The 11,453-nt window shown below is 45.4% G+C and overlaps 1 protein-coding gene across 3 annotated transcripts in view; it reads left to right on the top strand.

The window, feature by feature from the left end:
* The first annotated feature begins 8,678 nt into the window (after nt 1-8,678).
* Nucleotides 8,679-11,453, top strand: part of ITGA6 (integrin subunit alpha 6) — a 40,097-nt gene continuing 37,322 nt past the window's right edge. For all 3 annotated transcript variants that reach the window (XM_042822455.1, XM_042822459.1, XM_042822456.1), the window contains exon 1: nt 8,679-8,859. In XM_042822455.1, the coding sequence (XP_042678389.1) occupies nt 8,699-8,859 (161 nt within the window). In that variant the 5' untranslated portion in view covers nt 8,679-8,698. The remainder of the gene's footprint in view (nt 8,860-11,453) is intronic.

Raw genomic sequence — 11,453 nt, 5'->3', positions numbered from 1 at the left:
GGAAAATCACACTGCACCTTTGTTGAGACTTGTCTTGCAAGATACTAAAAGCTGCTGTTGACTAACTAATAATAATGAGAAGAACAAAAGCAGATTTGGCTAGTTGATAACCTCAAGCTAAGCAGGGCAAAAACACTCTTAGTGCTGAGAATGGAAAGTCTGATGTTTTATGATGCCAGAATAACAGAGGCTTGATAGCAAAATGTCATTGAAAACATTTATTTTAATATTTCTATGAAAAAGAACTGAAATCTCTTTTGAAAGTGTCTTATGGCTGTTCTACAGTGGTGTCTTACTAGAGGTGTTTATTCCTGTTGAATATATTTCCTCTGTTTGTGTCCTGCTGATATATCTCTTAGCTTATGTTGATCTGACAGAATAAGGTTTTCAGTCTTCAAGAGTTTCTGCTCCATTACCTCACTGTTGTTACAGCATTATAATATTATTGCAAACAGCTCTCCAGCAGCAATCCCATAACACCACTGGCATAGCCCAGTCTGGCTGCATTTTGGAGCTCAGGAGCTATGAGTCACAATGTTTAGACTTCTGGCTTTTGCAGTGTTTGAAAATATGTCTCTTGCAAGTGCTCTGCTGCAAGCACTTCAGTGTGGGTCTATGGGATGCTCAGGTGTACACAGTGTGCAGGAATTGAGATGTTCCAGAAAGGATGAGGAAGCTTTGGGTATAGTAATAGGTCAGGAAATGGGGCAGAGGCTGTGGCAGCTGTTGTGCTCTCATGCTGTCTGGGGCACACCAGCAACCTGCAGTTGCCTGTATGTTCCTGTGCTCCTTGTGCAAAAGCACCTCTGGCCAGTGGAATAGTTATTTCAGTGCTTTGTGTGATGTTATCCACAAAAGATGAAGGAGTTCAAATACTTTATAAATCAAGTGTATGTTAAGATAACTCTCCCAGTGGACTGTGGTATGCCACTTTTTCTGCTTTGTACTTCAAATAGCAACAGGCTACATGGAGACAGCGAGCTGGACCTGGTAGTTAAAGGTAGCAGATCGCTTGAAGATCATTTGCGTGCAACAGTAATTACAAAATGGAACGCATGTGCTGAAACATGAATACACAGCATTCCATATCATAAATAAAAAGATACCACTGAAATTGAAGTAAAGCACGAATGTCTTCTCTTACAGTGGAAATGAAATAGGAAATGAAATGCACCTTCTACTCATGGAGGAGTTGCAGAACTGCTGCTAAGCAACGAGGCGACCTCATAAGGAAGGAAGACCATGTAGTGTAGTGGCACAAATTTCAAATGTATGTCAGCTTTTCATATCTACAGTAGGGTATTTTTATCTTCATATTTCACAATGTTTTGGCTTCCGTGTACCCCCAATATACCTACACATCTGCATTTCTTAACTGACTTAAATATTAATTTCTGTTCTTATCCATACCTGGTTCTGCACGCAGATGACTGGTTATACAGGCCTGTGAACTGACCATCTCCAGCAATAGCTTCTTTTCTGACATCAAGCAGACTGTTGAATGATACAAACTTTTCCACTTATGGTTGGTACCCTGGTTCTTTCCTCCCAGAGCAGCTGTCATGTTGGCATCCTGAGGCTGAAAAATAGACTTGGCGCACAGCCTTGGGAACACAGGATCCGAGGGCTTGCAGTCAGTGCTGACAGGCACAGGCTTGCTTGTACCACTGCATGGTGATTGCCCTGCCATGTGCAGCTGGTCAGCAAGTACTTGTAGCATATGCTGATTGCTATTTATTGTCTGCAGGATGTGCATCTGCACTTGTTTTTTCTAGCAGCTGCACACCTGGTGGATCTGGTGGTTGTAGTTACCCAAATACAGACAGATCAGTTACTACTTCCAACAGTGGTCAGTCAGCTGCAGGGCTGACAGTGAAGGGCCTGAAAACTGCAGTTTGCAGTGGAACAGAGCAAATTGCTGGGCCCTTCAAATATAATGTGAAAACAAAGTGGTGTTGAAAAAAAAAATCCTTCTGTTCCAAACTCTTACTCATTGATAAGTACAGCAATAACCCATAAGGCACTGCAAGGCTTCCTGAAGATGAGGAGATGGAATATCTTGAGGGGGCATTATAGTGGTTGCTTACAATATAATGTTGGGTAATGCCAGTTGAGTGTGCATATCTTCTGGTGCCTCAGCTCAGGTACCAGATAGCTGTGCAAAATAGAACTTGTTGGTTTTCAGATTTATTCCAACATGAGGCAGGGGAAGGAGAATCCAGAAATGGGGTCTGGTTTGGGGTTCTGCTGCAGCTTTCCTCTCTGATACTGCGTCACTCTCTTGTCATTAAGTAGATTGTAAAATGGAGTTTATAATACTGCTATACCTCATGACAGTGGAATGAAAGTGCTTTGAGGTGGTCCTTTTTTGTTCGGCACAAAAAGCACATAATTACTGCTGAATAATTGCATTTTACTTGGTTAATGTGAAGAACAAATCCACAGTAAAATGGGTCAGTGTATATCTATTTGCAGTCAAGTGTCAAATAATCATGCCTTGATCTAACTGCCAGTTAGGTTGCAGAATTACCTAAAAGTGGACCGTGACTTTGGAGATGCTGTTATATTTTAGAAAGAGTTTGGCAATAGCAACTGATGCATGTACTTAACTGAATGTGGCCAGAAATTCAAAGAAATCAATATGATTTTATGCTGAAAAATGTTTTTGTGGTATGTACCAAAATCTCACACCCACAAATAAAGCTATCTGTGTTATGTGAGAAGTCCCAGGAACAGCCCTAGTGAAAATGGGGAAAACCTCCCTCTGTAGCATCTTCCCTTCCTCAGCCGTTTGTGAGCGCTCATGCATGGAATGAGCTATGCTGCATTTCTATGCTTTGTTGTCTTTGAGACTGCTGCTGTTAGAAGCGTGTAAACAAACAGGCAGAGAACTCCCACTGCCCTGCACAGGGACAGTTAATTGCAGGGTAGGAAAATGTGTAGTTACTACACATTTACATCTTAGAGTGGTTCCTCTTACCATATAAACCTGGGTTTGTTTAAGTGAGATTGCCATTGGAAAGTTCAAAAACTGATTTTTAGAACTCGAAAATTTCATGTGGAAAAATTAGTCTGGAGATATTGACCAAGAAAATGATGGTCTGAAAACAAGCATCGCAGGAGTTACTGTATAGGAATTTGGAATTGTGTTTGTGCCATAATTTAGAAGAACAGGGAGAAAAAATAGTGAGAAAATGAAGTATGTAAAGGTTTACTGAACACCATGTGTTTGAAAGCTTTTCAATATGACAAACTTTTGTGCTGACATACTTAATGACCTGCCCTTCCTCCTTGGCCCCGATTTTAGTTGTTTGCAGCAAACAAACAATTCACCCGACTCTAGTGAAACCAACACAGCAGCTCCCGTCAGAGCCTTCACAAAACTGATTAGACTTGCAATTTGCTTGCTCAGCCTGCCTGGTCATGGCTGTGTCATACACTCAGTTCTTTCTCTGAATAAATTGAGAATTACTGAGGAACTTCTTTTTTTTTTTTTTTTTGGATGAGTACATCTGTAGTGCTTATTCAAACATGAACTTGGTCCTGATTAACTCCTTGTGAGCACTCATTTTGGAATAAAACTACTTTTTTCTTAAGCTTAACAGCTTCTGTTTAATTATTAAACAGTGATGTTAGTTGGACATTGCTGTATATGCTGACAATTCTCAGTTCTTTGGATGCATGCATTTAGTAGTTGGATAAAGAACTGGCATTTAAAAAAAAACTCTTGATAACAGATTTCCTTGATTATTTTTTTTCCTAATTTCTTAATTTGTTGGACTAAATGAGGAAGAATGTGAAAGTATCTGATAGTTTTTGCATGTAATAAAAAGTACACGGCAGGTAGATTGGCACTTAGGTTAAAGAATCCTTTGTTTCTGTTTAATAATGTGAAGCTCTGGAAGCAGAAGGGCGCTTTGCTCAGCAGGAAGCTCAGGAGAACTACAGCATGTTCTGGGCTCACACAAGTGCTTCTCACACCCAAGTAAAGCAGGGAGACAGAACAGCTTGATTGTCATTCAGTCAGTAGCCCAAATCCTGACGAGATTCACACACTTCATTTTTGGGCTTTCTCTTCAGCCTTTGCATGATTTAAATTTGTATTAGTGAGGGTGTTACAAGTGAGACTTAAGATAATCAAAGATGGAATTTGTTATGTATTGATTTAGAAGACTAAGACTAATACAAACTAGAAACTGTTCAGAGAAGTATTTTACAGTGGTGATCCAAAGAAAGTAAAAACACAAAACAAAAACAAAGACCACAAAAGAAAGTGTTACAAAATGATGGTGCTTAGCTCTAGCGTGTCCAGTTTGTTCTTCAGAATGTTAATCTAAAGAGGAAAGTGAATATATTTGTTAGATTTTATTTAAAATGAAGTGAGGTTACTTTTTAGTAAGGAAAGTAGAGGCTGCTGGCTCCTGCCTTGACCAGAGAAGCAGCCTTTGCTGGCTTTGCCTCCAGGGCTCTGGAAGCTGCGTTGGGACGTGTCTGGAACAGCTCCTGCTGAATCAGTGGTGGGCAGTTGGCTTGGCATGTGAATAAGGTGGCTGTATAACCACAACTGCAGAACTGTTAGAGCTGGTGGATATAAAAAAAACTCCAATTTTTGTTAGGGAGCAAAGATTTCTTATTAACCCTAACTGATGTGATTCAGCATTTTACAAATTTATTATTTTCCATGGTTCTTATCGATCACGGAAACCTGTGTGCAAACTGCCTGTGCCTGGCCCCCCAAGGTGGCTGCCTTCTCAGCTGGGTCTAATCCAGAACCATGGATGGCAGCAGGTGTATATAAGTGTGTTCTGCAGCCAGGAGCTGCTTCCACCAGTTTGTGGCTGGGGGTCCCAGCAGCGCTGCATTAGTACAGCAGGAGAGGTCGAGATGTGGAGCAGATTCCTCCAGTGACAATTCCTGGTCTGGTGTTTTGCAGACATTGCACAGGACTGGGCCCTGTGCGCGCAGCCCATTGCAGCTCTTGGAGGTAAGTGCTGCCAAGGCTGTGGGGAGCTGTGCTATGGGGGATGGCTGTGAGCTCTTTAGTCAGTCTGTGTGAGCTAGAAGAACACATGCTTTGTCTGAAGTAGTGGACTTTTTTTTTTTTTTTTTTTTGGTTGTTTTCTTGATGGAGTTAAAACATGTCCCATGAGGATTTAACTTTCTTCTCTAGTTCCTGGGGACAGTTTCCAGGAAGGTCCTATGAATTCTATGTTTCTAAATCTTCCCCTTTCCTCCTCAAAGGGGTCTATACTCTGTATAAAAAGGTCTAAGCTTAGGCTACCCTCCAGTGCTAGATAAGATACCCCCAGTATGTGACCAGCAAATTAGAATACAGGAATATGTCACAATGACTGTGGTTTCGTGCCTCAGTTACCAGTAATTTTGAAGAAACATCTTGAATTCCTTCCCTAGCAATCCAAACTATGGTGTCTAGGTGACACCTGTCACCAGCATTCTCCGATCTCTGCCTAGTTACGTGCTGAAGGTTCCTCCTGGAATGCTTACAGAGATGTTTACACTCCAAACAGCCTGGGCTGGTCATTCTGAAACTGCCGAAGGAATGCACCTGACAGCTGGGGTGGGTGAAAAACTATTCTCTTCTAAAAAGCTTAAAGACCTGCTGTGTAACATGGGTTGCAGTGTCAGCCAAACTTCTGAATCTGGACAGAAATTTTTTCTTTCAGCTAAAATGTATTGGTATATTGTCTATAAGCATAATGTTAAAAGTATGACAGTAAATGCTGAAAGTCTGACTTAATGACTTAATAAGTGTGAAATATATCTAATTCTAAACAATTTATCTGCAGAGGCAAAGTTCTTACTTTTGCAAACGTATGCAATGGCAGAATTGTCAGTTTCAGGCTCTGAACAGAAAAAAATAAGTTGTAAAAACTAACACCTTAATCAGGAACTGAAGATACCTGATTTTTTTTTTTTTTTTTAAGAGCTTTTTTAAGAATCTTTCTGGAAAGGTGGTAAAAGAGATTGAGACAATCTTCATTTAGTTACAAATGATATTCAAGACTGATTCTTATGATTCATAACAAGGAGTGTGTCAATGTAACTACTCAAACTCTCTGGTTTCTTGACTGCTGTAACTTTTTGTTTCTATTACACTGAGCAGTTTATCTCCTGCACTGCTGTTTGCTCATTCTATAACCTCCTCTTTGACGCAGACCTGTAGAGGCTGTGAGGATACACTAGTGTGAATAACCCAGCAGCTTGGCTGCGTAAACATTCAACTGCTTGCTGTAGATGGTGGGATGTGTCCTTTCAGTAACAATGTGGAGGATGGAGTGGTTCTGCGCTGTGTGCACTGCGTTCAGCAGGAGCCATCCAGAAGGTTGGTGCAGGCTAATAGCTCTTACAGCTAGTTTCAGCTTTGGAACTGAAACAACTTTGTAGTGTGAAAGGTGTAAGTGTTTAATGATGAAATGTGAAGGGGTTGTTTGCCTATCTTGGCTTTTTGGGACCATCCAATATGCTGCGTTAAGGCTGCACAGCTGAGCACCACAAGTTCTATGTTCTGCTGTGCATGGTAAGTTTTGCTAATATAAATGATAGAAGTTCAGAAATGCAAAGCATTGTTCCTTGTCCTCCCCCTAGGGAAAGCCTAAAACATCTTGCCAAGCTGCAGCTTTTCCATCTCACCTCTTCTATTTTCCAGATTTTTATTTATTTCTTTTTAATCCTTTGTAATTAATTGTGCAGTTGTATGCAGGAGGAAATTATTGCTGGCACAAAGGCTTGCTCAATACATGGACACAGCAGGTGAACGCTTCTGACTGAGTACCAGCATGCCAGTAATAGGCAGCCAGCTTGAACTAGGCTATGGCAAAGTATTTGTGATTAAAAAGAAACTCTGCTTTGATCTGGCCACCACCTTTCTTAGAGCTGCCAAGTTATGCATAGCAGAGGAGCTGCTTAACTCACTGCTGTAGCTAGCGTTGGTGCCCCCTTACCTGTAGGTGGTGCAGAAGAGGAATTGCTGAGGTATGTGAGAGTTATTGATAACCCACAGTGTGTGGGGTTTTTGGAGGAAGAGTGAAAGAAGGAAATGGGCTTTTTTTGGTTCAGATTTTCATTACCCTTTCCTCACATGTAACACGTTATAACAGTACAAAATGACAAGAGACCATCCAAACTGTTTGTGCAGTCCGTTCTTGTTCCTGCCGTGGTTGTTTGAGACAGTCTTTAGTGTAACCATGTGCTGCCTCTGGAGAGTAGAACGGTTTTCCCTCAGCGAAGTCTGTAGGTAACGAAGCAGAGCAACGTGCCCAGGCAGTGCTGGTGGAGAGAGGGAGCTCCTGCCAGAATTGTTCACGTGGTGTGTGGTGGTGCACGGGATGGCAGCGCTTTGTGACTCCTAACAGCACGAGTATTACTGAACGAGTAACTATAGCTACTGCACAAGTGTCAAGAGGATACACACTTAAGTGGTCCTGAAGGGCATGCTGCTCAGATCTCGGTACAGACATCAACAGCATTTAAAAAGACTTGTTTTCAGATCTTTGCTAATGTCTGTGAAATGCACGGATTGCAGTAAGCCTGCTTTGTAGTAATTAGTCAGAGACCTTCCTTCTGTGTGCCTGCAGCTAAACCTGGAGCAGTGCTTCTGCCACAGCTGTGTCTGCACAGCGATGGGACGTGGGATTAAGGCTGTGAGTGAAGCACCAGGAGCCTGCAGGGACGGTTCCTGTTAGCAGTAACTATCTGACTGAACAGCATGTTTTGTTTGCATGTTAGATGCACATTTCTGGTGTGTTTTCTGCTCTTTTGATCAAGTTTATTTTGGTCCTGAGCCAAAGACTTGTCTATACACGGAGTTACACTACAGTAATTACTCTGCAGAAAGTAGATGGATTAACTCCGAGGGAGCGCAGCATTGTCCCAGCAGAAATTATTTGGAATACCAATGTGTGAGAGCACAATTGCTCTTTTATTCTTTTTGCTTTATCCCTCTTTTCTGGAACCTTTTGTGTGAAGAGAAGCTCTTCTGTTCCTGTCTCAGATACCGCAGGAAAACGAGCATTGTGCTGCTGTTGGCATTTGTCAGGTGTTAAAGTCCTTTGATGGCTCCCCTAAGGCACGGCCCTGAGCCGCGCCTGGGTTACAGACCGACTCCTGTGTGCAGGGCTGTGCTAAGGTATGCTCACAGCTCCACTTTCCAGTTAGGGGTGAGAGCAGGAGGGAAAATATTGTTTTCAAACGAAGTGTACGGATAAGAAATCTGTTTTAAGGATAAGAAATGCTGTGAAGGAACGAGTGCGCTGTCTGAAGAATCTCCAAGGAGCGCGGACCTCCCTAACGCACGTGACAGGGGAGCGCAGGAGCGCGGCGCGTTCCGGCAAGGTGCGACGCACGCGGCCGCCCTGGGGGCACGGCGCCGCGCCTTCCCCGGACCGCCGCCGCTCCCGCACCGTGCTCGGGTTCCGCGGTTGCCCGCCCGCCGGCAGGCTTTTCTGCGTTCAAAGCGCGGGGCCGGGGCGCGGCGAGCCGTGCTTCCTGCAGGGCGGCGCCCCGCACCCGACCGACATTTTGCGCCGCCCCCGCTGCAGCGGCGCGAGGCGCGAGCGCCGCTCGGGGGGCCGGGCCGCCCGCGGGGAGGAGGGCGGGGCGGGGAACGGCACGGCGCGGTGCGACGGGCGCGGAGGGAGCGGCGGCGCTGGGCGGCAGGTTCTCGTGCCGGCCGGAGCAGATGGCGGCCGCGCTCCTCCTCTACCTGCCCCTGCTGCCGGGGCTGGTCGGCGCCTTCAACCTGGACGCGGAGAACGTGATCGGCCGGCGCGGGGAGCCGGGCAGCCTCTTCGGTTTCTCGCTGGCCATGCACCGGCAGCTGCAGCCTCAGGAGAAACGGCTGTAAGTGCCGCCGGGCCCCGTCCCGGGCCCTCCTTCCGCCGCCGGGGTCGCCCCTGGCGGCGCGGCGCGTCCGGGCTATCACCTGCCAGCGGGGGGCGGCGGGGAGGGCGGCACCTGCCGCGGGGCGCTCGGAGGCGGCGAGGCGCCTGCCGCCGGGACTCGCGGGAGCCCGGGGCGGAACGGGGGCGAACGAGCGGCGGCCCCGGGCGGGAGGCTTCCGCGCCTGAGCTGCCGGCGGCCGTCCGCGGCAGGCGGCGCCGCCGGGCAGTGGGATCCCGCGGCCGTGCTCCCCGAGCCGGCGCTCCGCGGGCGCGTCCGGGCGCTCGAAGGGTCTCGTCCCGCCCCTGCTGCTGGGCGGTCGTGCGCGGGGTGGCATGGGGAATACTGGGACGGTTGGCGGGACGTGGGAGGGGGAGAGGAGGTGCCTTCCCTGCGTCGTGAGAGCGAAGGAAAGTCCTCTATGCGTCCTGAGGAGAGCTGGCTGGGGGTCCGTGCCCCAGCATTTCTCAATGGCTACACCTGAGCAGTCACTTGCCCCCGCCGGTACTTGCTGTGCAGAGTGCATCTCCTGTAAGGCACTGTTATGAAGCAAATGTCTCTGAACATTTAGCTTTAACGTAAGGGAAGGTGAATCTGCGGTCTGGATAGAGAGTGCGGGAAAATGACTCTGGGCAGCAATCATATCCACAATAAAGTTAGCTGGTAAACTTAGTTAAAAGCTATTTGGACTGGCATCGTTCAGACTTGTGTTTTGTGTGATTTAATAGGAGTTATAATGTGTAAAGGAGCATGAATGACAGTTTCCACCTTCTGACTGGTACTCAGGGACCCAAACGTAAATCAAGACTGAAACACAGCTCTGCGAGTTACTTCCCAGAGGCCCTTATCTTAATTCTTGCCAGCATTACGCGTGCGCTGGTCTCGTTTAGTTCTGCTATGAATGTGGTGTCTGAAGCTTGTTAGTTTGCCATTGTGTTATCAAATGCTGATAGAATGAGTGTGTCAGAACATATGGAGACAGAAGGCTAATTAACAGAAGTCACAGTGTTGGAGCTAGTCTGCAGTGTTTGACTGGAATGCCTCAGGGATGATGAGCATGAAAGTTGTGCTTTGTGTGCAGGCAGTCTGAGATGGGCAGAGTCAGATGCTGCTGGGGTTGGCATGGCGTGCTGAATCTCAGCCTTCTTGAATAGCAGGGGTCTTGGTAGAGACAAAACCTCCGTAGAGAAACTGTTTTGTGGTGAGGCGTGGTTCTGAGCATGTGATGTTTTGGTTGGTTTCTAAAATCTTTGCATGAGTTTTAGCGTAAAGAATCGGGTTGCTACCTAAGGAAGCTGCTTGGAAAACCCATGTTTGGTTCATTTGTGTAGGATGGGCATATAATGGTTGTTTTGAGCAACGTTTTTGTCTGTTGGTGTGCTGAAATGTAATTGTCTTTCACAGAGGCTAAGGTATGCTAAGCTCACTTTGTTATGCCTGGAATTGGTGGAACTGCAGTGGAGCAAAGGCTACCAGGTTAGACTATATCTTTGTAAATGCTCAGATAAAAATGAGCAACATCAGTATTAAACAACTCATTCTGGCACGTTCAGTGGATGTCAGTTTGTAGATAGTTTGGCTGTTTGTAGGTGGAGCAGATTGTCTGCTGTCCAGGTAACTGGTGAAAGTGAGAGGTGAAGGAATGGAGATTGCATTGAGGTCTGGTACTGGGAGACATGTCTGGTCCCTGCATGCTGCTCATCACTCACAGCAGCAGGAGCTTCGTGTTGGTCTGCAGGGTGCAGTGCCTCCCTTCCTAGCTGTGTGTTGGTTTGTCCTAGCTCTGCTGCAGAAGAGCTTTTATATCAAGTTCTCTCTTGTGACAGATAGAAGTAATTGTTTCATCCCATCTTCTTCGTTAGGTGCTACCTTTAAAACTCAGTTATGGTTAGTCAGTTGTTACCAAAATACACAAACCCTATGTCACCAGTGGAACTTGATGCTTGGATTCTTATCTCAAAGAGAACCTTTACCCCAAAATCCTCCACCAACCCCTGCCATTCCACACAGCTTTATGATGTTATAATGCAGTTACAACTGTTGTATGCAAGATCATTAAGTCCTTGAGAAAACAGATGAGAAATGGTGAAATATGTGAGTTCTGTGGAAGAGATGTTTTAGTCTGTAAAACAAGCTACAGATCCTTGGTTTTTCCTCTCAGCTCACTTTAAGTGATTCTTAAATGATTTGCTTTCTCTTCTGCCTCGGCTAGATAATTTCCATGTTAAGCATTATGAAATGCCTTGGTAAGAAGGGGAGTGGGAAATGTCTTTAAGTGTGACACGTGAAGGTACAGCTGAAGTAACCTGCTTTTAAACATGGTGTTTGCCTTTGGTCACTTTTTTCCTAGTTACGGAAGATTGCAGCTTACATATTACCTTTGAATGGCAACTACTTTGTTTGTCAATGTTAGATACTAATGCTGTGTTTGCTAATTGGTAATTACTTAACTCCTAATGGCACAGGTAGGTGACTGTTCAAGAAATGCATCAAATTTATTTGTAAAGGGTACTTTATAGAAGGCTGGGGGCTGGTAACAACTTTCTGTTATTCTA

This window comes from Centrocercus urophasianus, unplaced genomic scaffold (genome assembly GCF_019232065.1).
Source record: "Centrocercus urophasianus isolate 14NV4802_14NV808 unplaced genomic scaffold, USGS_Curo_1.0 seq_20, whole genome shotgun sequence".
Lineage (NCBI taxonomy): Eukaryota > Metazoa > Chordata > Aves > Galliformes > Phasianidae > Centrocercus > Centrocercus urophasianus.
Note: the sequence above shows the minus strand (reverse complement) of the source record. Positions and strands in the feature narration are given on the sequence as shown.